Source organism: Canis aureus, chromosome 1, assembly GCF_053574225.1.
Source record: "Canis aureus isolate CA01 chromosome 1, VMU_Caureus_v.1.0, whole genome shotgun sequence".
NCBI lineage: Eukaryota > Metazoa > Chordata > Mammalia > Carnivora > Canidae > Canis > Canis aureus.
Window position 1 is genome coordinate 77,094,238 of NC_135611.1, and position 27,925 is coordinate 77,122,162.

At 41.2% G+C, this 27,925-nt stretch overlaps 1 protein-coding gene and 1 long non-coding RNA gene across 9 annotated transcripts in view; one reads left to right on the forward strand and one right to left on the reverse strand.

Moving 5' to 3' along the window:
• Window positions 1-22,906, forward strand: part of RASEF (RAS and EF-hand domain containing) — a 209,408-nt gene extending 186,502 nt beyond the window's left edge. For all 8 annotated transcript variants that reach the window (XM_077905661.1, XM_077905633.1, XM_077905650.1 and 5 more), the window contains 8 exons: window positions 3,237-3,471; window positions 3,786-3,923; window positions 4,038-4,185; window positions 5,435-5,516; window positions 6,760-6,874; window positions 10,546-10,665; window positions 13,422-13,498; window positions 19,691-22,906. In XM_077905661.1, the coding sequence (XP_077761787.1) occupies window positions 3,237-3,471; window positions 3,786-3,923; window positions 4,038-4,185; window positions 5,435-5,516; window positions 6,760-6,874; window positions 10,546-10,665; window positions 13,422-13,498; window positions 19,691-19,796 (1,021 nt within the window). In that variant the 3' untranslated portion in view covers window positions 19,797-22,906. The remainder of the gene's footprint in view (window positions 1-3,236; window positions 3,472-3,785; window positions 3,924-4,037; window positions 4,186-5,434; window positions 5,517-6,759; window positions 6,875-10,545; window positions 10,666-13,421; window positions 13,499-19,690) is intronic.
• Window positions 6,932-15,499, reverse strand: LOC144318588 (uncharacterized). Its single transcript, XR_013384639.1, has 3 exons — window positions 15,150-15,499; window positions 9,004-9,146; window positions 6,932-7,656 (listed from the first exon to the last, which is right to left on the reverse strand). It is a non-coding gene; the product is annotated as an uncharacterized LOC144318588 (long non-coding RNA).
• Window positions 22,907-27,925: the final 5,019 nt, after the last annotated feature.

Consider the following 27,925-nt stretch of genomic DNA (forward strand, 5'->3'; position numbering starts at 1 on the left):
GCACTGGGTGTTTCATGTAAGTCATGAATCACTAAATTCTACTTCTGCAACCAGTTTTACTATATATGTTAACTAAAATTTAAATAAAAACTTGAAATAACAAAAAATAAAGAATGTACTTAATCACCCTGGCAATCACAAAATGCTCAGGTCCCCTTTCAGGAAGGTCTATTACCAGGGCTTATTGGTGATCACTTTTAGGAAAATTCTATCCAGGTATCAGATGCTTTTATTGCTCACTGATTTGTGAAATAATAAATGTTAATGGTTTATATACTTGTAGGCAGCTCAGTTGCTCTGCAATTGAGAAACAGACATTAGTTTTTTAAAATGTGTGAGTTCATGGGGATCCTTGGGTGGCGCAGCAGTTTAGCACCTGCCTTTGGCCCAGGGCATGATCCTGGAGACCTGGGATCAAATCCCACGTTGGGCTCCCGGTGCATGGAGCCTGCTTCTCCCTCTGCCTGTGTCTCTGCCTCTCTCTCTCTCTCTGTGACTATCATAAATAAATAAAAATTTTAAAAAATGTGTGAGTTCATTGTAATTTTTCTGGACTGATATTTAAGATCAATTCTAAGCACATAGGGAAAAAGATATATAACTGAAAACCAGAAATTTTACCATGGTTCATTTGGGAAAAGATTATACACCATGAATAAGGCTGATCAGTATTAGACTAAGAACTCAAGAGTAGGTTCTTTTTTTTTTTTATTAAGATTTTATTTATTCATGAGAGACACAGAGAGAAGGGCAGAGACAAAGGCAGAGGGAGAAGCAGGCTCCCTTCTGGGAGCCTGATGTGGGACTCTATCCTGGGACCCTGGATCATGCCCTGAGCTGAAGGCAGATGCTCAACCACTGAACCACCCAAGTACTCCTCAAGAGTAGGTTCTAAGGGACAAAGTCCTCACACCCCAGTGGCTAAGAGAGATGGGGGTTTAGAACTCAGGTGCTCATCACCATGAATAATAACTAGAAGGCCACCAGAGTTTGGTCTGATGTCCTCTTTAAAGGGTCATTAGTTGATATCAGAAGTTAACATTTTTCTTTTTTTTTTTTTTGATATGACTATAAAAATTTAAAAGCATGTTATAAATTTAATTTTCTTGCTTTTGTGGTCTGATTTTGACTTTGTACATTTGTTTTAGTTTTGTATTTTTTCTAAGATCTGTAACAAAATATAGCTTGTTCTATATTTGTACATAATTATGAAAATATTCTTTGGGCAGGTAGGAACAGTTTATTTTTTCAACTTTGAGAAAGTCTGATCTGTACCTGTATTTTTAATTTGGAATCCAGATATTCATGGAAGTGATTTCTTGGTTCAAGATTTATCAAAAATCTGAATACATTGTTTTAAAAAGTTCTCTTCAATAATGAAATGGAGCTGAAGTGGTTTGTATTACATTATATTAAAATGAGAATGGTTTTCTTAGGTTCTTTATAATGTGTATAAAATCAGTTTTAGAAGGAGAACTTCATAAATTATGAAACAATAAAAAAAAATATGTGTATACACACACACACACACACACACACAGCTGGCTAGCTAGAGATACAGTATGAATACATGCCCTCAGGATAAGGATACAATTGAGTAACATATTTAGGGAGAGTTTGGTTAATTTTTTACCTTTTAGGTTAATTTTAAGCATTTGCTAATGGCACCAAAGTATTTTTTTTTTAAAGATTTATGTCTTTATTTTAGAGAGAGGGAGAAAGAGAGAGCACATGAGCAAGAGGGGCAGAAGGAGAGGGAGAGAGAGTTTCAAGCAGACTCTATGCTGAGTATGGAACCTGATACAGGGCTTGATCTCACAACCCTGAAATCATGACCTGAGCCAAAAAACAAGAATGTGACGCTTAGCCGGCTACACTACCCAGGTGCCCCGGCAACAAAATATTTTTGACTTCTCAGATTTATATGGCTTATACTTAATCATATGGAATCCACCCTCCATTTTCTGAGCATACTCATTTCTTACTATTTTTATCTCCATAGACCTATATATATATCCTGTCCATTTCCCCATCTGATGAGATAGTGTATGCCAGGTGGCCAGGATGGTGCCCAGTGTGTAATGGAGACTAAATAAGTTTAGCCCTTATTTTTCTTTCTTTCTTGAGCGTGCATGGTCCAGGTTTGGGGGGAGTCAGAAGAAAGAGAGAGATGGAGAGAGAGAGAGAGATAATCTCAAGCAGACTGAGAGAGAGAGAGAGAGAGAGAGAGAGAGAGAATCACAAGCAGACTCCATGCTGAGCACAGAGCTTGATGTAGGGGCTTGATCTCATGACCTTGAGATCATGACCTGAGATGAAATCAAGAATCAAATGCTTAATGAGCTGAGCCACCCAGGCACCCCATTATTTCAGTATAAACTTAGTTTTTTGTGAAAATCAAATGGAAAAGAAAAAGTAAATAGGGAAATAATGCAATTTCTTTCAATTCTCCTGTTTGATGTTAATTACTCCCTAACTTATAAGATGTTAGAGAGTTTCACAAATGGAAACATCAGGGGTTCCAGCCTTTATCCATATCACTACCCTGTGAAACCTCTCCTACAAGAGTCTTTCTAGATTATGTATCCACACCTAGTGGCAGAAAACTCCTATGTCCTAAATGTCTGTCATTTTTTGCCATGTTGATATAACCCCTAGAAAAATTTATCAGCTGGTCCTTATTTTGTCTTGTACAACCTGAATGTATTCTTCATCTTCATGTATGAACTCTGAGTATCTGAAGAGGGAAACCATTAAGACTTAAGATGAATTCATGTGTCTGAGGGTTTTGAATCTCTAATCACCATGGTTGCCTTTCCCTTCCAGATTCTCAGCATCTCTTTTAAAAAGTAGAGCTGATATCCAGAAATGGATAAGATTTTTGGAATATGGTCTAACCACATTAGAGTAAAAAGGTTCACATATTCTACATATATTTTTCTTAACCTGAGGTTGCATTTATGCCCTGGACACTGTGATTCCTTTTGTATCAGGAAATAAAGTGATTTTAAAAATGGCTTCATTTTTATTAAATGTTAGACTTGAGTGTCTTTATCTTAATTGACTGTTGCATAGAATGAACTGATGTTGCTCTGAAGATTTCTTTTCCTCTGGTGCATATCATGGACCACATTGTGGTTCTTGGGAAAGTGAGTGTTGGTCTTCTGGATTCCACTGCTGTGTAGTCCTGAGCTTTGTGAGCTCTGGAATAAAGCTCTCTTCTCCTTCATCACCAGGTCATCCCACTCTTCCTACATGGATGAGGACTGTGACTCGTTGGCCCTCTGTGACCCTATGCAGAGGATGAATTGCGAGGTGGACAGCCTCCCTGAGAGCTGCTTTGACAGTGGCTTGTCTACCCTAAGAGACTACAATGAATATGACTCGGAGGTGGAATACAAACATCAGAGGGGACTTCGGAGGTCACACGGCACGCAGGAGAGCTTTGGGGGCGATGCTTCAGACATAGACGTAAGCCCCAGAAATCACTGTCTCCTGGGCCATATCTTCGATAGAAATCTGTCACCCTGTTTCACTTGTATCTGTCGTGGGAATACGACTTAAAGGTTATAAATATGAAACATAGTCAGTAGAATGTTTTCCTTTTCCACCAAGGTAGGGAGAAATTATCACAGATTGACATTTGGGGCCATTCTGTTCTGTTACAACACTGACTGTAGATTCAGCTGCATATTTTTCTGCTCTTTAATCCATGATGTATATGTGTAATGAGAGACTTTGTTTTTTAATGGCTGACCAAAAAAAACAAACAAACCAAAAACCAGGTTCCTGATATAAGGGATGAAGAGACATTTGGTGCAGAAGGTGTGGCTGCCATCTTAGACTGGAAGCCCCACGGGTCCCCTAGTGAGGGCAGCGTGGTCAGTTCTTCAAGAAAGCCCATCTCGGCTCTGTCACCACAGGTAGGTAGTGTCAGAGATATTTTTTCATGAGCGCTATGAATTTTCAGTGCCACCTAACTTATTAGGAAGAAAACTGGCACAACCTTTGTCACTCAGTGTGACTTTTCCCCCTAGACAGACATGGTGGATGGCAGCCATAAATCTTCCAGCTCACAGAAGGCTTACAAGATTGTACTTGCTGGGGATGCTGCAGTGGGGAAGTCCAGTTTCCTCATGCGACTCTGCAAGAATGAATTTCGAGGAAATACAAGTGCCACCCTGGGTATGATTCCTTCTTCAGTTAGTAATGGGGGAATAATGTCTTCTTGAGCTTGATTTTATTTTCCTTAGAGATTATATACACAGATACACAGATCTCTCTCTGTAGACATACATAATACACAGGGGTGTGTGTCTGTGTATGTGTGTGTGTCCTTGTCTATATAATGGTCCTCTTCTGTTTTGGTAAAGGCGCAACTTTAGGAAAAGACTGACAAAGGACAAAGGTATCCACCTAGCCAGTCAAAGCAATCAGACCAAGTTTAGAGCCAGAGATGACAGATTCATTTATTCAGCAAACTTCCCCGTGTTCTGCTGTGAGCTGGATACTGTTGTAGGTACTAAGGACACCCAATGAACAGAGTCAACTAAATTCTAGCCTGCAAGGAAACTACATCCCAAAGGACGGCTGGTTGTGGAGACAGGGCAGTTCTGCACAGGTGGCCAGAAGAGGCTTTTCTGACAAGATGTCACTTAATGTTGATGAAGTGGCATTACTGATGGCCAGTTTGTCATGGTCAAAATCATAGCCAGGTGTGTATGATTCCTCCCCTCCTTTGCAATGGAATACAAGAGTAAATACTTCTGAGAACAAGAGAGAAGTGGTGTGATTTCCCAAATTTGCATAATAATCAGTAAAAGGAGTCAAAGGTATGCAAATTATCATTCACCTTTCTCCTTCATCTAGAGTTCTTATTTCGATAACTAGAAATATTAGAATAGATTGATTACCCTCTTCACAATGGGCATCTTTATCAGTTTATGGTTGTTATACTCTCCAAGATAAAAAGCTGAAAGTTCACTTTAATTTGATTCATAAAAAAACTGCAGTGTTTTTGTTCAGCTGCTACAGAGCATGGCATATATACAAACCTTCTGCGTATGCACACCCATAAACATGCACATATGTGTGTGCACACATATTTGCGTGCACAGACACACATAAACACGCAGAGACATAACAGAGTCCCATCTACTTACACAGGCAAGTAGAACATAGATTTTCCTTTTGTTCGTAGATTAAACCTTTCCCATGTCAGCCAACCTGCAGATGCTGCACCTGCGCACACATGTGTGGTCTGACTTGTAATTAGTATTTGAAGGTCACTCTCCTCAAAGGCCACATTCATTCCTCTCTGCCTCACTGAGCTTTGGCTTACTGGCTTTTGTCTTAACTAAAGAGGGCTTGAGAGTAAAAACCAGTGGAATTATTTACATCATGTTCCCAGTGTTCTCTAATAATTCCCTTTCAGGAGTCGATTTTCAGATGAAAACTCTGATTGTGGATGGAGAACGCACAGTACTCCAGCTCTGGGACACGGCTGGTCAGGAGAGGCAAGTGCTTTCCGCAGCGCTGTGAGCTCTGCTGTGTGCTCACTGCGGTGCAGCCTGGGTGTGCATGGATCAGCCTCATGGGATGCCTCATGATGATTATGCTCCTGATCATGTCACTATTATACACTGTGTAATTACATAGTACATTAGGATTTCGGGAATGCTTGCCTTTCCCCACATTCTTCCCTCCTTCATTCATCTGTTGGTTGTGTGTGGAGATCTTTAGGCTTCCTCTGAGCCACTGTTCAGTTGGGAAAAAGAAAGAGAGCCCTTCCTGAACAAGAGAATTGAGGTGAGGCGGCCCTCCCGAATACAGTGTCAGTGAGAGGAGGTGCTTAGCCAGGCACACGCAGAGATGGAAAAGAATCTGTCGGCTCCCCTAAGTTCACACGCTAAATAGAAAACTCTTGTCTGGTGACACCGCCTTATCTTGCATTCATTGCTGAAGAACAGACACTGGGCAAACATAGGTTTTAATCCTGTCTGACACCTTGGAGATAGAATCTCTCCAGTTGTTCAGCTAGTAAGTATGGGGTGCTGCCTGCCACTGTTCCAGGCACCGTGCAGACTGCTGAGATCCAACAGTGAGCAGACACAAATACACAAATGCTGCTCGTGTGGAGCTCATGTTCTCTAGCAGACTGAGAGGTTCAACATCTAAAAAATCATTCGTGGTTGATGTGGCCTTTTTAAAGATACTATAAAATACTGCAGTTGGCTTAAAGTTGGGATATATATGTTGAGGTATGCCCATCCCCCAGTGGATATAAAGCTTCTGGCATGTTGCATGTTGTGGCACTCCACACTGTTAGTTTCTCTCCTATGCCGCTCCCTATAGTACTCCCTTCCCACCCACCTAAACCATGATTTTTTCTATTGTGCATCTCCTTTTCTCCTGTGTCCCATATGTGGGCTTGGGAGTTTGTGGCCAGGGCTGAAATTTTTAAGAAATTATGCGCTCAACCTTGTCCTGGTTATGCTTTATGGTTTTGTAGACATGCTTGGAATCATCTGATGAAGAGATTGCTTGGCTCCCATAGATCAACGCCCCAAATTATCATTCTGTTACCTTCCACTGAATCATTCCAGTCCTTGGAGTTGCCTGGTTGCCATAAAATTCCTCTGAATGGGGATTTACTTTAGAAGATGAGAAAAAAAGCAAGCATAAGAAAGATGAAAAAGGCATAGCACCTGACCAATGGACTGCTTAGAACCATTATTTACATGCTTTTCTCTTTGGCAGATTCAGAAGTATTGCCAAGTCTTACTTCAGAAGAGCCGATGGTGTTCTGCTGCTGTATGACGTTACATGCGAGAAAAGCTTTCTCAATGTACGAGAATGGGTAGACATGATTGAGGTAAGACACCGAAACAGAGAAGCAAACAAAAAATTACACAGGAGTCACAGGCCGTGTTAGAAAATGCTATTTCTCTTCTTTGTTGAGGGGCCCACCATCAGAAAGCACTGATGCAGGCTAGTCAGGAAGGACTAGGTGTTAGAGGGGGACTGTTACATGGTACCTGGCGATGTTGGCCTTTTCCTCAGTAGCTGGGTGAGTTTCCACAGAGCCACTGAAGGGAGCTTCTGGGAATAAAACTCCTAGTTTTCTTACAGATAAATTAGAACCCCTTTGGAAGTAAATGCAAATGTAGGCAATCTGAGGAGCAGCAGCTCTTGCACATGGGGTGGTATGTAGTATGACTGGGTGTGCATAGTGTGCCCGAAGTGCAGGTTTAACAGCATGGATGTGAGCATGTGCAAGGCCAGCTCTTTTAAATGTGTGGTAACATCTATGCTTTTTTTTCTGGTTAAATGAGGTGGTGTCTTTCATTTGAGGAGCTTTCATATCCTTTGGTTTCATGGTAAATAATTTCTAAAAGTAGGAAATGATTTTGACCAGTTGGTGCTGCCAACAGTTGTTAATCTACATAAAGCTACAGTTCAAGTTGTGTTTCAATATACTTTCTTGGTAAAACAAAACCAAAATTCATGGCTAATATAATTTCATGGCTAATATAATTAAGTATATTATCTCTAATTTTTAACAGGCGTTAAACAGTGCAGTGGTGGCTAAACAGAGAACTGATTGCTGTATATCAGGTTAGCCTCTAGCTTCTTCTGTTGGGCCTATTTCATAACCTGAAAAAAAAAAAGTAGAATTAATCTTCTTTTTCTCATTAAAGAAAAGATGTGAGAAATTACAAGGAAATGTACATTGTTCTACTGAAATATCATGACTTAAAATTATTATAAATATGATGGAAGTATGTTGATGTTTACGTAGTATTTTTATTTTTTTAAGATAGATTTATTTATTTATTTATTTATTTATTTATTTATTTATTTATTTATTTATTTATTTATGATAGACACAGAGAGAGAGAGAGAGAGAGGCAGAGACACAGGCAGAGGGAGAAGCAGGCTCCATGCCGGGAGCCCAATGCGGGGCTCCATCCTGGGACTCCAGGATCGAGCCCTGGGCCAAAGGCAGGCGCCAAACTGCTGAGCCACCCAGGGATCCCCCATAGCATTTTTATTTCACAAAATTTCCACGTTATATTTGTCTCTGTAATATATCTGAGGAAAGAAGAAGTGTAATGTTATTCTCACTTTTTATGAGAAACCTCAGGCAGAGACAGTATATGACCTTGGCTTGTGGTTATTCAGAGTTTAGGGGTTGAATGGGGGGTTGGATCTCTTTATTGAATCCTGGTTGCTGCTGTGATAAAGCGCTGGAGGAAGCAGCAGTTTGAGAAGAGAAGCTTTTGATACCTAGAGAGGAATTCCAGGGTACATTTATTGCACAGAGAAGAAGCATCTGCTCAAGGGATAGGCCTCCTTAGATAGAGTGATGAGTCCAGAGAGTAATATAATCCCAATGACTCGTACCCACAGATATTTAAAATCCACAGCAAAATGTTTTATTGTTGAAACTGTTGGACTTAGCCTGCATTTTAAGTCTTTGGATTATGCTTGAGGACAGGAGGCCCAAAGGCAAGGTCAGCCACAATGTTGAAATAACCCTAGTGACCAGCCACAGTGTGTGCTGGGACCCCATAATTTGCCATCATTTGCTAATCACCTGTATGTGGTAAGTTACCTTTCCAGCTACGTGGATCACCTTTCACAGGGTCCAAAATGGATGAAAACTGTATCCAAGATGAATTCTTGAATTTGTCACGGGGAAAAATTAGATACCCCTTAGCATTTGACTTTTACCTTCAGAAATAAAGGGCTTGATAAACCTCTGCCATGGCTCACCCTTTCTAATTTAAGGAAATTCAATGGACACAGTTTATGTGGCCACTATAAATATGGGTGGAAACAAAGAGTGATTGTTGGGGTAGGCCAGAGGATGGCAGGAGGTAGAATGTCAGGTGAGTAGGCCCTCTGAATTAATAATTAATACACTTCGATAAAAGCCACTGGGTTACAGAGTCGTACAATAAAATTGTGGATAAAATAAAACTATGGCCATTTACTTACCTGTCGTGAGTAATGTATTGATTGAAATCTTGGCTGAATGTTGAATGGAGGAGACACTGGAGACATAAGATCTCTTCTTGACTTTTGTGCATGCACTGTTCTAGAGTCTGCAAGGTACCCACAGTAGGGGAGCTCGTCATACCCTAGTAGAAGAAACAATAAGCAACAAAGAAAATAAATGGAATGACAGAAAATGATAAATATTGTGGAAATAAAAAGAAGGAAGGAGAAAGACCTGGGCACCGTACTGCAGGTGGTGTGGGCAGAGCAGCCTCACTGGAAGGTGGTGTTCAAGTCAAGACTTGAAGGAGTTGCCAGTATTTATGGGAATAACTTTGGGAAGCCATTTAGATGCTTGTGTTCTTGGCTTACTTCAGTGAGTATTTTTTTAATGGCTCCAAAGGATGCCCCTTTGGAACCTGAACAGTTTGCCAAAGAACACAATTAACTAGCATGTTAATGGATGGGGCACCTAGTTTTGGGGAGGTCCTTTCATTCCCTTTTCCCATCTGCTCTTACCACAGTCTGGTGCCTTTGGAGGACAATGGTCTGAAGAGAAACGAAATCAGATGTAATGCCGTCATTTTTAAGGCTCATTTCTTGATCCCGTGACAGGTGTAGTACCAAACTGAGAAAACACCTGGCACCTCTGGGCAGTGTAGGGGTAATGTCCATATGCCTTAGGGCTGCTGCTTCTCTTGCATAGGAACCAGAGCCCTGTTGTTCTGTGCCACTCAGATGGTCTTCCTCTGTTCTCATCAGAGTCTCCTGAGGTGGAGTGGGTCCTTACTGACCCCTTCATTTTACCAGTAGGAAAACTAAGGCACAAACATGAAGTAATTTGCCTGATTTCAGAGGCACAGCCAGTGAGTGGCCAGGTAGTAGGAGGGGTGGCCTCAGACTCAGCTGTGATCCTCACATTTCACATTCTATTGGGCCCAGTGTAGACCTGGAATGGCGGTGTGGTTTGCATAAACTGATTTGGGAGCATTATCCTTAGAATCAGTTTCTTTGAATGATTGGTAATTGACTCCTGGTAAGAAAAATGTTGACCTTTAAGACCTTCATATTTTGCTTTTGTTGTAAACCCAATAGCAGTGAGTGTGGAACTTCCAAACTCTGCTTTTATCCCATTATGCTTGAGGGATTTCTCATGTGTTTTGTACCTCGGATGATGAAGTTGATTTGTCATCACCACTCTTTGGAGTGAAAGTTGCAGAAAATTGTGTGGGTGCCACAGCCAAATATAATTCTCAAATATAAAGTTCATATTGGTTCGTATGGTGGGGGGCAGGGACGAGGGGCTTTTGGACCATGGCCCTGGCCTTTGCAAGTTCTTAATTTAACCTCTCTGAATTTCAGTGGTCTCACCTGGCAATGGGAAGAAGTTTGGCTCCTTTTAGAGAGATTTTAAGGATTGAAGAGATTACTTCCATGTCATGTGGCACCCAAGGGACTTTTGGAGAGTGGAAGCTGCTCTTGCTAATGAAACGTGTTTCTGTTCAGTGTTTGATGAGCACACATTTTTTTTTTTCCTGGCAGGATGCGATCCAGGAGAGTATTCCTATCATGTTGGTGGGAAACAAGGCTGATCTTCGTGATGCTGCCACAGCAGAGGAACAAAAGTGTGTCCCAGGATACTTGGGAGAAAAATTGGCCATGGTAAGGGCAAAAGTTGGTATGTTGGGATAGACTTTAGCAGTTCATGAGCTCTGTAGTCAGCAGCCCTTCAATTTTGTCTACATTCGCTTTAAGAGGTTCTTTGGCAAACCTCCACCCTTTTTCTTTCTTTGTTGTTTTAAAGATTTTATTTATTTATTTGAGAGAAAGAGAGCATGAGCAAGGGGAGGAGCAGAAAGAGAGGGAGAAGTAGGCTCCCTGCTGAGCAGGGAGCCAGACTTGGGGCTTGATCCTAGGACCCTGGGATCATGACCTGAGCCAAAGGCAGATGCTTAACTGACTAAGCCACCCAGGAGCCCCTACCCGCTTTAATAAATGTAAGTAATTGTACCAAGGACTAAACTGCTCATGAAGGTACAGTGATTACTGAGTTATTTTCCTTGTTGAAGAACATTGACAAAGGGACCCATGATTATCCTGCCTTCCTCCTCACCCTCAGCTAGTTCCTGGAATCCTCTAGTTCTGGAATCCATGTCAAGAAAAAATAATTGGTGTTCTGTTTAGAAAACATGGTTTAATTCCAGAAGGTTACTGTGCCAAAGGGCAGTGTGTTACCTGAGTGGAAGAGAATTGCGAAACTTGGTTTTCTTTTTTCACTAAGATTTGTGCTTAGTTGAGTAGTCTAAAATTATTTTTGGTTATGCACTTGAATAGAGGATGAAGTTCATTTCTATCTAGTTTATTACTGGGGGCAGTATTTATTCTCCCATTATTAGCAGTGTGTGAAATGCTCCAGGGTACCCTTATGAGCTGTCTTTCCCAAACAAGGAATCAGAGGTACTTGGTGTTGGATAAGTTCATGCCATAGCAGTCTGATCTGATGCTGCTACCACTGTGTCTGCATCAGCACACAGAAGGACTTTCTGTAGCATGTGCACATGAACTTTAAAAAGAAGTTTTAGGGGCACCTGGGTGGTTCAGTCAGGTAAGCATCTACCTTCAGCTCAAGTCATGATCTCAGGGTCCTGGGATGGAGCCCTGCATTACATCCGGCTTCCTGCTCAGCAGGGAGTCTGCATCTTCCTCTCCCTCTGCCTGCCACTCCAGCTGCTGGTGCTCACTCTCATGTTCTCTCAGATAAATAAATAAAATCTTAAAAAAATGAAATGAAATAAAATAAAAAGTTTCAGTGTCACTGTTTTAAGTTAGAAAATCTTTCTTGTTTTAAATTTTCAAACTATGAACCAAACATGCTTTTAAAAAGTCACAACTAAGCAGTGAAACACAGAAGAGGTTCATTCAACCTGTTTAATCGTACCCACTTCATTGTATGCTGAGGAAAGACTAGAACAAAAAGCAGACTGTCCTTATCTTCATGTAGTTCATTTTTCTGAGGGCAGATGTACATTACACTTAGGTAATCCCCATGCCACATTGTCCATGTGCCCCCTTAGAGAGCATGTAGTTCCTGGCCATATGCCAGGTTTATTCCCTCCTGAGGATTTCTGAGTTCCCAAGGTTTGCTCACTTATGCATGTCGTGAGTCTGATCCTCCTGCACCTCAGAGGCAGCCTCTACCACCCCTAACATCCTAACTGTAGAACTTGGCAGCAGCACTATCATTTTCCACTAGAAATTCCTTCACATTCATTGAATGATTTTTATAGATTTTCTGTGGATTCCAGGGGCTCATGGGTAAGGGTCCCGCTGTGGCTTCTTTCCCCCTCCTTTCATTCACTCTCTCCATGCTCCAGAGTGGCGGTTACATCCTCCCCTCATCACAGGCCCACAGCACACACCATTCTCCTTCCCTAAGGGAAACTTTCTCCAGGCAGAGACACAAAAATAACTTCATCAGTTACAATTGTGGCAAGTGAAATGCAGGAAAAACACAGAGGGCTGTGAGGTTTCCTAATAGCAAGACCTGACAGGGGACATGTCAGACTTCCAGAGCACTGAGTCCTAACTTCAGGGGAGAATTATGGAAAAATTCAAAAGGTAGGAGTCAGCCTGGAGAAGGGTGTGTGGGGGAAGGGCAGACCCATGTAGTGGGAACAGTGGGTGCGCAGATCGTGAGGTGGGAGGGAATGTGGGACATGAGAGAAACAGAGGGAAGGTCAGGATAACCAGAGCATGGTGGGCGAGGCAGAAGGGTGGCAGGAAAAGCTAGGAGGTGGGCCAGGACTACGTGGTCATGGGGCCTTGGCGGCCGTGGGGAAGCATTTGAGCATTACTTGAAGAGGAATGGAAGCATTGAAAGGTTTGAAGCAGGAGAGTGATAGGATGGTCGTATACATCACCGCTGGGAAGGAGAATAATAGAGCGCTAGACAATGTCCATTGGTTTCAGCAACACGGAGGTGGCTGAATCTTGATAGGAAAAGATGATAGTGTGAAGAGATGCATGTTGGCTGCCAGCCCGAAGGAGACACACTTTTGATGGATGTTCAATTCGTGAGTGGTCACCTTCAGCTATCATTTTTCCCTCTCTCAGATTATCTGATAGGGAACGTTTGTAGCAACTGGTAGGACAGTGGGGAATCAGAACCTTAAAACATCAAATTGTGTATTATGCTTGCTTTTAAAGCAAAATAAAAATCCCCTGACTAGGAGCTGTGTCTGGAATAACTAGACTCAAATTCATTATTTTTTGAAGTATTGAAACTGTGAATCCAATTTCTTAGCTACTAGCATACTCAACAGGAGAATATTTTTATTTTATTTGTTGGTTTTAAAAGCTAAAATTGCAGGAGACTTAAATAAAGTCTTCATTTAATTGTATATGTATCTTTTCCACAGACCTATGGGGCATTATTCTGTGAAACCAGCGCCAAAGATGGCTCAAATATAGTGGAAGCTGTTCTCCATCTTGCTCGGTAAAGTGGTGTCTTATGTTTGGAAAACTGAAAGCGGGATTGAATTTTCATATGGTGGGTGCTTAGGTCAAATTTCTTTACTCTAACATGAATATACATTGGAAAACACCATCCTGTATTCCAGTACTGATTAGAGAAACAATTGAACATGGATCTTATAAAAACCGGTAATGCTGCTTATTCACTGTGAACGTTGGCAAAGTACCTTTACTGCCAAACAAAGCAGGTGCATCTGAGGTGTCGTTGACATTTCTGCAAAATGTCACCACAAAGCTAATAGTTGACTTGTATGAATCATTTCCAGGAACCAGATTTTAAACACAAGAGACTATTATGAAATTAACTATCTATTATGACATTTTCCGGGGTAAAGGGAAAAAACTCAACAAAGCAAATTGTATATCATGCCAGTTGGAAGCACTTTGTTAAAACTATTACTCAGGTATTTATTAAGCTAAGGCAATGCTGTTAATGATAAATAACATTTGGGGATATAGATTAGAATAAAAATTACATCCTTGAGGAACTTGGATATAAATGTGAATGTTTTTTAATCCTTAGCGTAAATTTGATTTTTAGGAAATAACATTATCTGCTAGATTTATGCCTTCTGCCTAGTTTTCTGCCACAAATGAAAAGATGATTCTTTACTGGCCTGAAGGGATTAAATATCTGAAAGAAAAAAGAAAGGAAAGGAAAAAAAAAAGGAAAAGAAAGAAAATGTGCATGAGCAAAACCCAGGCCAGTGACCTTTAATTGCCGACAAAATCCAGGCCAATGATTTTTAATTGTTGTCAAAGCAAAGCCATAATTTGGGGGTGGAGAGTTCTGGTCATTTGTAAAATCTTAGCTTTAGTAGTATAGTTGGCCTCTTCTACTCATACATGTTGACAAGTAAAATATTTTGTAGTGTTTTAAATGCTGCTTTTCCATTGATGATTTGGTGTTTGTAGCGCTTACTGGCTGCTTAGCCTTGGGCTAGATCCTTAACCTCACTTGAGAAAATCAGGAAATGGGCCCCAGGACTTTAAGTGGCCTGCTTGGCATTAGTCTGGCAGGGCTTGGCAGGTGCCTTGAGCCCAAACTCAGAGTCTCTGAACATTATCTCCTTTGATACTGGTCCAAGAGAGAGAGCCACCTGGCCCCACCACACTGGAAATCATCTTTGTGTAAAGCAAAAACAGTGCTAACTTTGAGTGTGACCTAGAACAGGTAGAAAAAAGGTAAACATTTAAATAGATTCGAGAGAATGACATGGTTTTCTGCCTGTGATTTGTAAGAGAATCATGGGCTCATATCACATTTGTCAAACAAGATTCCAAGTAAAACCTTCACAATCTGGGTGAAATAATTGACTCCATGCATGTGCGGGCACATAGGGGCCACTGTCTGTTTTGGCCGAGGAAGTCTCAGTCAACAAAGATGGGGAGGAGATTGGTGAAATGCACCAAAAATGGAATCATTGCCGATGGTAGGTGTTTATATTTTTTCAGGTGCTCATACTGGTGTTTCACTACAGTGTACTTGGTGGTTCCTGGGTGGAGGTGGTGTGCTTGCTGGGCTAGATGGGTGTGGGAAGGGCCTGCAGGTCTTCAGACCATTGTCGGGCCTGAGGCTGAACTGGAGCAGATGGTGTGGGGGGACACCTTACCTTTGGCAGTGGGGTGCTGGCTTGCTGCTTCGGCCCAGCAAAGGACACTGCCGGCCAGGCCCCTGCGAGGCTGTTGCCTTCTGCCCAGCTTATTGGAGGACCATGGTGTCAGGAGATCTTAAATCTCCTCTCAAACAGCTTGTGGATTCAGACAAGTCCCTAAGTCTCTCTTGGCATCTCTAATCTGTAAAATGAGGGAGGGGCTGGAAAAAATGACTCCCAAGGGCCTCTCCTTCTGACACTATGGTTCTACACAGAACAGCCGGTACTTCACAGAGTACCATCATTGCTCTTTGATGCTGAATTGTCTAATGGGGTCATATTAAAAGTTAAATGACTCCAAATTGCCATGGTCCCACCCAAAGTGCCAAATTGATTCTCTTTATTCTATCATAAAGGTGGGAGAGGCTGTGAGCCGCCTGTGCGTTTCACCCCACCTGCTCCTGCCCAGCACCCTGTTTTCAGCACAACTGCCACACTGGCTTGTGCTTCTTCACTTACAACACCTGTGTGCAGAGGCATTTTGATAAGAGGTCACTCCTTGTGGATCACTTATCAAGGAGTTATTTTATTGTTGTTACTGCACTGTGGTCTGGTGTGAGGTCTCTGGTTTAGTTATGTTAGTGGTGTGTTAAATATGAAAATTGTAAATAAAGCAGGTATATAAAGACTTTAATTTGCTTTGTATCCTGCTTTCATATTTGCTCGTTAAAATGTCTCATGACAGTGGTAGAGTTGCTGCAGGTGAAATGATCATTTTTAAAAGTTTTACATCTTTTAGAAAGTTATGTATAATGTAAAACACGTTACATTCTCGGTTTAGATCTCATAAGACAATTCCCATCACGGCTCTTTTCACACTATGTCATGTCGTAAAATGTGAGCTAGATGAGTTTATGGATTTGCACTGTCTGAAACAATTCTGTTTTGAAGGGAGGCCATAAATGTTTGGTTAACACCCTAAAATACTAGTACTGCTTTTTCGGGAAACCTCTCAATACCAGGAAAAGTTTCTTCTAGAAATGCAATTTCCCTGTGGTGCTGACAGGACATTTATCACAATCATTGTCTGTTGGCAAGTGAATTTGCCATCACTAGAACCACGAACTTTACACATTTTGCACTAGATTCAAGTTCCAAAGGCATTTAATTGATCAATGGCCTGAGATTTGAAAAACAAAACAAAACAAAAACACAAAAAGAACTCAGGCTGATGTATCAGTTCAGCCCAGGCTCTGAGCCTGTAGGTTAGACTGAGTCATCTAAAATGCAGTTGTTCAGCGTGTAGTAGTTTTTGGTGAGACAGTCTAGTTTTCCCAGCTTTAAACCTGTTGTAAGTGTTTGGAATATCTTTCTAATTTCCTTGAAGTGGGAAATGCCTGCACTTATGGTGGATTAAAGAAACCGAAGGCCAGATGAACAACATGGGTACATATTTTTCTCCTTAATATTTGCTTTCAGGTTCAATAACTGCATTATTGAGAGAGCACTTGGTCCATGGAGGCCCCATACGTGGTTCAATAGAGATATCAAGGAAGTAAATACTTGCAAGCTATGCAGTTTAACATGAGAGGGAAAACAAAGAAAACATTTGACCAGGAAGCCAGATGATTGTAACTGATAGAGGCTATTGGACCTCCCAAAAGGGAGACATGGGAGTTGTCTTGTGAAGGTGCTATGTTTATTATACCCATTGTGCAGATAAGAAAGTAGCTGAGTAGAATGCTTAATCAACCTGCTCAGGGTGGTAGCACTGGGACTTATCCCTACCACTCTGAAGCATTGGCTTGCCACTTCAGGATTGGCAATCTCAGGATTGCGGTCCACATTCTCCTCTTTTTTACTCTCTCTCTCTCTTTCTCTCTCTGCCTAAAGTCGTCGAGCCCTAGGGTTTCTAGAACTGTCTGTAGCTGGCAACTTCTCCATGTTCTATATTTTTTAACCTCCACCTCTTTTTAAAATTCCGTAACCACATCCCACCCATCAACAAGTGGAAATTCCAAAGGTGTGACTGTATCCAACATGTCCAACCCTCAAGACCTGGCCTCACCTATCTTTCTGGTTGCATCTCTTGCTTCCCAAAGGAACGATAATCTGTAGACACAGCAAACTTTATTTCTGCTTGTGGCCAAGCTCTTTTGTGTCTCCTTGCCTTTATGCATGCTGTTCCCTACACCTGGAATTTCCTTTCCTCGTTAAATGGAGATCAATTTGTGTTCTTTTAAGAGGTCCCTCTTCTGGCAAAGTGTCCATGCAGCTCCATCTCTTCCTTCACTCCAGCACAACTGTGGTGTACCCTCTGTATTCCTGCATCGTACCATACATGTGTTAGTAGTGTTTTGGCAACCTTGTAATGATTTGTTTAGATTTCTGTCTCTCCTTCAAAGCTCACTAATCGAGGGTCCCAGAATTTGGCATGAATTGGACATTTGTTGAGTGACCAAATGTCTGAGATGATGCAAGTGGAAGTTATATTAGTTTTCTGTTGTTGCTGAGCAAATTCCCACAAACATCGCTTAAGCAATGCCAGTGTATCACGTTCCAGTTCTGGAGGTCAGGAATCTGAAATGAGTCTTACAGGATGCTTGAGGTTGGATCGTATATCTTTTTTCTTTTCCTGAATCTTTGTTTCCTCATCTGTAAAGTGAGTATAATACTCACCTGTCACCTGTCAGGTTGTGTGTATGTGTTTAAGTCGTGTGATTGTATATGTGTATTAAGAGAAATATGAAAATGTATAGTATAGCATTTATTAGCTGGCCTTCAAGAATTAATTTCTCCGTCTTTTTTTTCTTCTGCTAAGACATATTCTTTCTAACTCACAGCATAGTGGTTTCGAGAACATGTCAGGACTTTCTGGAGTGGTGCTGACTAATTTGGTAGCCACTAGCCACCTCAAGTGTGGCTAACCCAAATTGGAGTGTGCTATAGGTTTTGAGTGTATACTGGATTTTGAAGACAGTATGAAAACCGTAAAACACTTCATTACTATTTTTATTGATAACATGCAGAAATGATATGATTGCTATAGTGAGCTAAATAAAATATATTCATAAAATTAAATTTACCTGTTTTCTTTTTACATTTTTTTAAATGTGCCTCCTAAAACATTGAAGATTACCTATGTGGATTACATTACATTCCTATTTTTTTTTTATTTTTTTATTTTTTTTTTTTTATTGGTGTTCAATTTACTAACATACAGAATAACACCCAGTGCCCGTCACAACGTCACTCTACTAGGAATATGCCAGTTCTAAGTAGTTTCAGGTATCTGCTGCTTTGTAATAAACCAAGACATAGTTGCCTAAAACAACTATCACTTTTTAATTTCCTGAAATTACCAGAATTGGCTGGCTCTCAGCTGGAAGGTTCCTCAACTGCTCTTCCTTTGTGTGTCTATGCATTTGCAGTCAGACGGTGGCTGATAGGCTACGGCTCAGGCTGGATGGCTGACACCAGGGTGCCTGTCCTTGTGGCTGCTCAGCCTCAGAACCACTCTGCTGGCCCTCTCCACTGAGGAACTCTAGCAGCTGAGAGCAACCAAGCCTTACTAACACCTGGCTTGGAGTCCCTGCCCACCATCCTCTGCATTCTGTTGATCTAAGCAGTCAAAGAGCCAGTCCTACAGAGGGAGAGCCCACAGTGGGGGTTCTCTAGTCTTGATGGGGAGCCCCAGGCACTGATGGGGAAGGTAGAATTGTTTGCGGGCCTCTTGGGGACGAGCTGTCCCAGTCAAGATTGCCATCCAGGGTCCTGTCTGAGATGGGACTTCAGGGTCTGCATGTTTCCCAAGCATCCCTGGGAATACACTTAGAAGGATCCTTCCCTAGGAGGTTTTCACAAGGTCTTAGAGATCTTTTGTCGTTGTAGCCTCTAGTGTTAATTCTAAAAGAAATTTAGGAAGAGGCAAAAGGAAGATTATTTTTCTGGATTTTAACCATTCATCATTGTCTCCACAATCGTGTATAATTAAAGAGTGGTTATAAAGTCATCATTGCTTTTGTTAAGGTCAGCAAGTATTAGAGATGGAAGCCAGGTTCCAGAGTGCTAAGGAGTGAGCTGTGCATGTGTTAGGCTGTAAAGCATGTGAAACCACAGCAGAGAGCAGGAGTAGGCCGTCGTGTGTGCAGGTGTGGCTGTGTGCGTACCTGTGCACGTGTGTCCGTGTGTGCCTGCCTTGTGCATGCGTGTGGCCTGGTGCTCAGAGCGCAGGTGCAGAAGCCAGCCTGCCTGGTTCCCACTCCAGCTCTGAGGCTTCTCCAGCCATGTAACTGGAGGGAAATTTCTTAACCCTTTTTTTTTGTCTTGCTTCCTCACACATAAAATGGGACACAGCAAAATCTCATGGTCCTTGTGAGGCTTTAAGACTGTCAATACCTATAAAGCATTTAGAACAATGGATGGATGGCACACAGCAAGTGCTCAGCAGTACTGTTTTTATTTCTACAGAATCATTTGTGGTTTAGTTTCATGCCTCATTCATTCATTCATTCTCTCTCTCTCTCTCTCTGTCTCTCTCCTCCCCCCACATCCCCCAGGGAAGTGAAGAAAAGAACCGATGAAGATGACAGCAAATCCATTACCAATCTGACTGGGACCAGTTCCAGAAAGTCAACCCAGATGAAGAACTGTTGCAGTAGTTAAATCCCAAACATCCTTGGCCTGTCAAGTCTTCAGTCACAGAGTACTGGGTGTCTGGTGACTCGTGTGCTTCTTGCAGAGTGGCAAGTCCTCCAGACTCTGCCATGTGGAAAGTTACAGTGTGAGAATCTGAACTGTGCTTTTAGATCCTTCTGGAGCCCTGGCTCTTTGCTATGTCTCCACAAGTGATTGGGGTCCCCGGTTAAATGTACTTGTCTTGTCCTTGCAGTGTTTCAAAAGATAATATGTAAAAAGGACTAAAAAAATCACATGCTCAGATCAAAGCTGTAGAAGAAACTTCCTGACCTAGATTCACGTGGTAGCTGACTTTGTAGATAATCTACAACATTTTTTTTTCAAGTATTTGATACTAGAATACTAGTAAAAGGGGATTATTATCCTAGCTTTGCTGTTAACTAGCCTGTAGTCTCAGACCTGTCAGCAGCCACAATAGATCTGTCTCCTTATCTGCAAAACAGGCAGGTTGGCTCTGCAGGCCTTGGCCTCTCAGACTCTGTGCACTGTGAGGAGTGGGAAGGACTCCATGATGGCCCACAGTTAATGAGGACTCTGACTAGTTGTACTTTTTAAATATTGGGGTATTGAGTTTTCTCATTTCTGAAACAGAATTTCATTGAGGGAAAAAATGGTAATGTTTTAGGCTCCAGTGTAGACAGCAAAATCTATTTTTTTATATACAAAGGAAAAAAACATTTATGTGACAGAGTTGGAAAAAAACAGTGAAGTCCATGGTTTAAATTCCATGTTAAAAATTCTAATGAAAACATTGGAGTCAACACCACATACTAGTCAAAGTATAATGCCCAGGAAAGTTGTCACTCTTAACTTAAAAATATGTAACAGCAAGTCATGGCCATGGGCTGGGGAAAGACAGGAGCTGGGAGTGATTGCTAATGGGGATGTGGTTTCTTTGGGAGATGAGAATGTTCTGGAGTTATACTGTGGCAATGGTTGTATGACTTTGTAAATATATGAAATAACATTAAACTGTTAAAAGGGTGAAGTTTATGGTATGTGAATTAAATCTCATTTAAAAACAACCACTTGGAATGATTTAACATTTTGCCAAATGAAAATATGCGTACTTGTTTCAGATCTTCCCATCACTTACAAGCATAATCTCCAATGCAATGCAAATCTCTGAACAACCTAGTTGTCGGCATTCACTTCCTAAAATAACAAACAATAAAAGAAATGATGTATGTTTTTGGAAACTCATCTCTTCAAAAGAGGAATTGTCCTTAGGAGTGGGAAGTCACAGTCCTTTGTTTAATGTGACTAGTGACTCCTCCTCACCAACAGTGTGAGGTCCTTCCAGAACCTGCAGTAACTCCTAGATTTCCCCACTAAAATGTCTCTGACAGCAGAAATGTCTCAACACCTGACCCGAGAGAAGCCTGGTTTCTAGTTTTTGGTTCTCAGTGGCCTTGAAAGCAATTAAGTTATCCCCAACCAGAGATGTGTACTTAACTTTGGTTCATATAGGCCCAGGTTCCAAGTAGTCTGCTGAAAAAAACTTAAATAATAACTGTTATTTATTGTGTTATATAAGCTAATAATATTCTTTTGTGTTGAATTAAAACAATTCCGATGCTCAGTTTTCCTCCTGTTTATGATTTTTATGATCAAATCTTAAATTCCCTAGCTTTATTTTTTTTTTAAATGAAAACTGACCAGATACGTTACACATACAGATTATAAATAGTCACGACATCCTTGAGTCTGTAAAAGCATGCCCTCTCTTCATTGACATCTAGTTTTTTTACTGGGAAGTTTGATCTATCCCTAGCAACTCTACCATGCATTTCCGTCTGCTGGCTTTGGTCACAGAAAAAGAATTTTACATTTTTGATGGGAAAGAATGCCTCTTGTCAAACTGAACAGGGAAGGAGGTGGTTACTTTGGTGCCATGGTGAGATACACATTTTGCCACTACTGGTTGCCTCCGGGGCACCTTTGGAACCCAGGTTACAAAGGATCTATGGGTTGGCATATGGGACACATGTTCCGGTATTTGGTGTAGTTGCAAACAACTGTGTTAGTATACATGTTACTGTGTTGCCTTTATTTATTTTCCCCCAAAGTGCCTCTCTGTATTTGTCTGACAGTTTGTACATAGAACATATCTTTGATACAGAAGTATTATCTTGGCTTTTGCCTCTGGCTTGTATGGCTAGTACCCCCAAATTGATTCTGAGATTGCACAGGCACCTTTGGTAGACAATGCAGTCATCTTTGTTTGAACCTGAATAAATATTTTGGCAACAGAATCCAAATCAGAGACTTACAGCTCTGGTAAGCAATCTTATTTGAAGAAAAGCTACTTTAAAAGCTCTTTCAGCTGCATTGGTGGGAAATCATAATTATCAGCAACATTTAATTTCAGGAAGGTGTTCTCAAGGTATATTTTTTATGAGAAGAAAATATTTAATGTTTTTAACCTAGACTTAATGTGACACATTCGCATAGTCCTATGCAACTAACTCATCTTGACTCAATTTTTCCTTCGAGAGCTTTTACGATCACGATTATACAATGCTCCTTTTTTATGCATCCTGATACATTGGATAATATTTTAATTTCATCATGGAAAAGAATGTTGGATAAGGAGACATTTTTCTCTGTTAACTTTTAGCCTCATTCATTTTAATAATTTATTTTTTCCACTTGCTGCTTTATATGACATATGTGACATTTGATTATTTAATACCAAATGTGATTTGCATAAACCCAAGTCACACAACTCTCTTGCTGAAGATAAAATTGAGGTTAAAAGATAAAGATTTATTTTCATATTTGTACAGTGATCAGCTTCAGAGTGAAGGCTTTTGTGGGCTTTTATTGTATATGTGTATAAGAAATTTCATATGTATATATTAAGTAGGCCTCTGAGTATTGAATAATTGTTTCATGATTTTGATTTATTTGGTTTACATTTTCATTGTATCGGCCATATTTCGTTTATACTGTTTATTTCTCTTCAAACCATTAATAATTATACCATAAAGTGTAATTTTTATAGCAATGCAAATGTCTAAGGAACTACAAATATTTCCTGCATTGTAAATTTAATAAAGCATGCTTCTTTTGGCCTTTCGGGTGTTTCATTCGGCTTTACTGGAGGCATCCCTGAAGCAGCTTAAATTTTAGGATGTGCCTGCATGAAACCATACCTCTAAAACAATCGTCTTTTCTGGCCTAGGCAGCTGGCTGGTTGGAGAAAAGAACGAACACAGGGTGTTCAGTGCTGTGGCACAACCATGTCATCTTGGCCCGTGGAGCAGCAGGTCACATCGGGGTGTGACAACCACAAATAGGGAAGCTTTTGTAGAAAAATTTCAGTACGGGTTCTGGCCATCCTCATGCCCTCAGGTTAGTCCCTTTCTCTGACACCCATCCTGCTCCTTCCATCCCCCCACACTGCCTAGCCAGCTCTGCTCATCCTCTGTTTTAGCTGAAACCTTGCTTCCCTCAGGAAGTCTTCCCTCTCAGCCCCTAAACTAGGTGGAGGCTGACAGCTCTCCCTCAGGCAGCACCCTTTCTAACTGGTCAGTGGTTTAACTAGACACACAGGCCTGAGCCCTGGGCCCTTTGCTGCTGCCTCCCTTCTGCTGTATATATGCTAAAATGGGTAAGCAGATAATTAATTTTAAATAGGCTTTGGAAAGAGTTTCCGCAGACACGCACACACCTGCTCATCTGCAGTAGCTCTGGACGGTGGAAGGAGAGGCAGCATATGCTAATGGCCGTGGGCCTGAGCTCTGCAGCCAGCCCCATATTCCTCCCCATAGGGTTACTATGAACAAGGAGCTTATCCTCTGTGTACCCCAGCTGCTGCCTTGATAAAACAGGAGTAGGGATACCATTCTTCTGGGATGCTTATGAGGACAACATGAGTTAATATATATAAATTATTTGGAATAGTATCTGGCACTTTGATCACCCTCAATTAAAAAAAGACATTTGTGGGGTACTTAGGTGGCTCAGAGGGTTGAGCACCTGCCTTCAGCTCAGGTCATGATCCCAGGGTTCTAGAACAAGCTCCATGTGTCAGGCTCCCTGCTCAAGGTGGGGGAAGGGGGTCTGCTTCTCCCTCTCCCTCTGCCCTTCCTCCCACTCATGTTCTTTCTCTCTAAAATCTCTCTTTAAAATTCTTTAAGGAGGGCAGCCTGGGTGGCTCGGTGGTTTAGCGCCGCCTTCGGCCCAGGGCCTGATCCTGGAGTCCCGGGATTGAGTCCCACATCAGGCTCCCTTCATGGAGCCTGCTTCTCCCTCTGCCTGTGTTTCTGCCTCTCTCTCTCTCTGTGTGTGTCTCTCATGAATAAAATAAAATCTTAAAAAAAATAAAATTCTTTAAGGAAATGTTTTGAAGCACCATTGATTGCCTTGGTCTTGTTCAGGACCTTGGTAACCACCATCAATGAGTAGCAGAATTCAAATTTACCAGATTACTTGGGGGACAGGGCATTATAGAGGATTCATTTTGACATAAGTTCATTGACTATGTCCCATACGTATTCTTGGTATTTCGATGGACATGAAGTTGGGTATCACATGGGCTAGGATATTTGTGTAGAAGGATTCAAAGAGGAAGAAACTGAGAGAAAAATAAAGATCTGAAAGTTAGAATGGAAAATTGTGAATGAAGTTCTTACAGGTGTAGGACCTCCATTTTTTTAAGTTTATTTATTTATTTATTTATTTATTTATTTATTTATTTATTTATTTATTTATGAGAGACAGAGAGGCAGAGACATGGGCAGAGAGAAGCAGGCTCCCTGTGGGGATCCTGAGGGGGGACTTGATTTCAGGACCCCAGGACCTGAGCCAGAGGCAGATGTTCAGCCACTGAGCCACCCAGGTGCCCTGGACTTCCATTTATTAAGGTCTAATTGGGTCAAGTAGTTGAAGGGATGGAGAAACCCCAGAGCTCTGATTGAGAGTGTAAATCTGAATGACCATTGACATGGTGGTGGATAATGGGTAATGGGGTTCTTGAACTAAAGAGAAAGTAATCTTTATGTTTACACCATGACAGACTGTTCAGAAGGATCTCTGGTGGATATATCCAAATATCCACAACATGAGAATTAATTCCCAGGAAAACAATGTTTTGCAAGTTTTAAAGCAAAAATAACTTCTTTCCAGATCTAGATGTTAAAATATGTTTTCAGAGCTGAAAATCGAAAACAGGCAAAAATGCCTCAGCGTAAATTGCAGGGTATGGTGAATTTTCAAATGCAAAAATCTAGAAATAGGTACCAAATTTCCTTTATTTTTTTCTGCATCTGTGTATCAGGTTTATTTGTGATTTTATATTTTTTAAATTTCAGTAGAATGGGGTTCTAGTTGTAAGGTCCTTTCACTTCTGACCTCTCACGCTGGCAGTTCATGAGCCACATTTCATAGCATTTGACATATACTTTCATAGAGTTTCTCACTGTCCTTCAGATTTGGGCTTCCTGAAAATATTTCCATGCATATTTTCTGGCACATCTTCCCATTGCCGTGCAACAGGGCAGAACTAAAAGCTGGATAACGATCCTTTCAGGGGCATCTTATGAGTAGTTCCAGTGTCATTTTGGGAATCCTTTAATTCACTACCACTATTTTCTTTCCTTGATCAGTCATTCCAGAATCAGATGTTTTCCCTCTAAGATGAAATCCTCAAACGTTACATGATCTCTAAGGCCCTCTGTGATCTGGCTCCTACTTGTTGACTCACTATGATTCTAGACACTGAGGATATAGAGAGCGGATAAGATAGACTGTTGCAGATTGCATTCTGATGGGGGTTGACAACAAATTTTCAAACAACTAAAGAAGATCCACATTCTGCTTCCTCCTCCCCTTTGTCCACCCCAAAATCTATATTTGGGCTCCGGGAACTCTGTTCTCAGATATGCCATACCCTCTCACCTACACCCTTTGCTCAGGCTCTGCTTTCTGCTGTAGCACTGTCTGTCTGCTCATGTCCATTTGCCTTCATAATTCTTGTCCACCCTGGGTGTCTGGGTTTCTCCCAGCAGCTATGTGGGACCCTGAAATCTAAACTAGAGCCTCTCCTTCATGCTGTCTCCCTGCAGTGCTCATCAAAGCCCTTCAGCAGTGGTCACAATGATCAGCTGACTGTACCTGGCATGCTGGATGATTTCTGCCTCCCACAGTCTATTAAATTTGACTAAGTAAAAGTAAACTTTCTCCGCCCTGGATGTCACTTTAGCAGTATCATGACTCTTCTGAGTCCTCTGGATTAGGGTCTCAACTTTCCTATTCCACAGACCACTTTGAAGCCTAGGAACCCCTCAGAATAATGTTTCTAAATGAATAAAATAAAATACAGAGGACTATAAAGGAAACCAGAGCTATTAAAGGCTATTCCCAAGATATTTTTAAAATTTTGTGATAATACAATGTTTGTGCTGCTTTATTGGCACAAGATATGGTGACAGATCTAATAGGCACCATACTTGTGGTACAGTCATGAAAGTAAAGCATATTTTGAGACATCTGCACCAAGCTAGAGTACATCATGAATATCCATGGTTTTGTTGATGGCACGGTCACGGATACTAATAATATTACTGCATTTTGTTGCCAGCATTTTATATGAAACAAAATGCTAAGTTTCAGTTAGAGTTTAGTTGGTGAAAATAAACATGTAAGTTTTGTCCCAAGTTAGACATATGGATTTCTACCCATAGTAGCAATGGGCCCATGACCCAGGTAAGAACCTCTGGCCCTGGATAAGAAGGTATATTCTGATGAGAATTCCCATAAAATAATCAAAACTCCAGGCTTGACTTAGTGGTGTTAGTCTCCTCTCTGCTCCAGCTCAGGCCTGCTTCAGCCTGGAAGCCTCATGTGGGAAGAGGGGCTTGGTCACCCTAGTCTGGCACTGCTGATGTACTACTTACCACTGATACACTTTTCAAGGCTCCAGGCAAGGGAAGCATAGTACTTACACCATGTTTTACATGTTGGCAAGATACATCTCATAGAAGAAAAGGAATGCATGTGGCCAGCCATTCTTGACCATAAAGTGTGCTTAAAGTTTAAGGATAAAATGTGACCCTTGCAGGAATGTGTTGGAGTCTACCTCTTGCTTCAAAACCACAGTTCTGAAATGAGCTAGAATGAATGATTCCTCTCATAGCCATGGATACTGACTGAGGAAGTAAGGAAGGTATAAAGCCCTTAAACCCTTAAAATCAAAGCAAAAATAAAACCAATTTACAGCAAAAACCTCCACAAGTTAGCACATGGTATATAAGATTAGGAGTAAGGTCAAGTTAAGAATCAGAAGTCTTGAACGTATTCTGAGGTGAGATAGCATATAAATTTTATCCTCTCTAAAATACCATTAAAACTAGACTCATATGGATTTTCTTTTAAAGATAGTTAGACCCACAAGGACAGAAGACAATTATAACAAAATTGTGAAGCTGCAAAGTAGGTAGAAAATTGAGAACCTTGGGGATCCCTGGGTGGCTCAGCAGTTTAGCACCTGCCTTTGGCCCAGGGCATGATCCTGGAGTCCCAGGATCGAGTCCCACATCAGGCTCCCTGCATGGAGCCTGCTTCTCCCTCTGCCTGTGTCTCTGCCTCTGTGTGTGTATGTCTCATGAATAAATAAATAAAATCTTTTAAAAAAAAAAATTGAGAACCAAATTAACCTATGGAAACTGATTCTTAAATCAGTAGTGAGAGAAAACTTAGAATAATCTAGATTTACATTGTGAATTTCCCAAAAGGCTGAGGAACTAGGGAAGCAGGTACATCTGTAATTGGTAGTAAAAGGGAAGGTGGGGTGAAAGTTTGAGAAGCAGTTCTATCCTTAACTATTGTTCTTCCATGCATGCTACTACTATCCAGACCAAAGTCTGGAGATGTATTTTCTGGAGTAAAACAGAGAGCTCCTAGATTGGGTAATATATGGCAGGCACAGTTGAATGTTGGTATTCTTCAAAAAAATGGGGAAATCAAGTGACAGTACACATCTGGGTTCTTGGTGCCAAAAGACAATATTCCCCACTCAGCTTTCTGGACACTGACACCTTCATCCTCCGAAGATTGAAATAATTTTCCCTGGAGTATGACCAGCCAAGAGG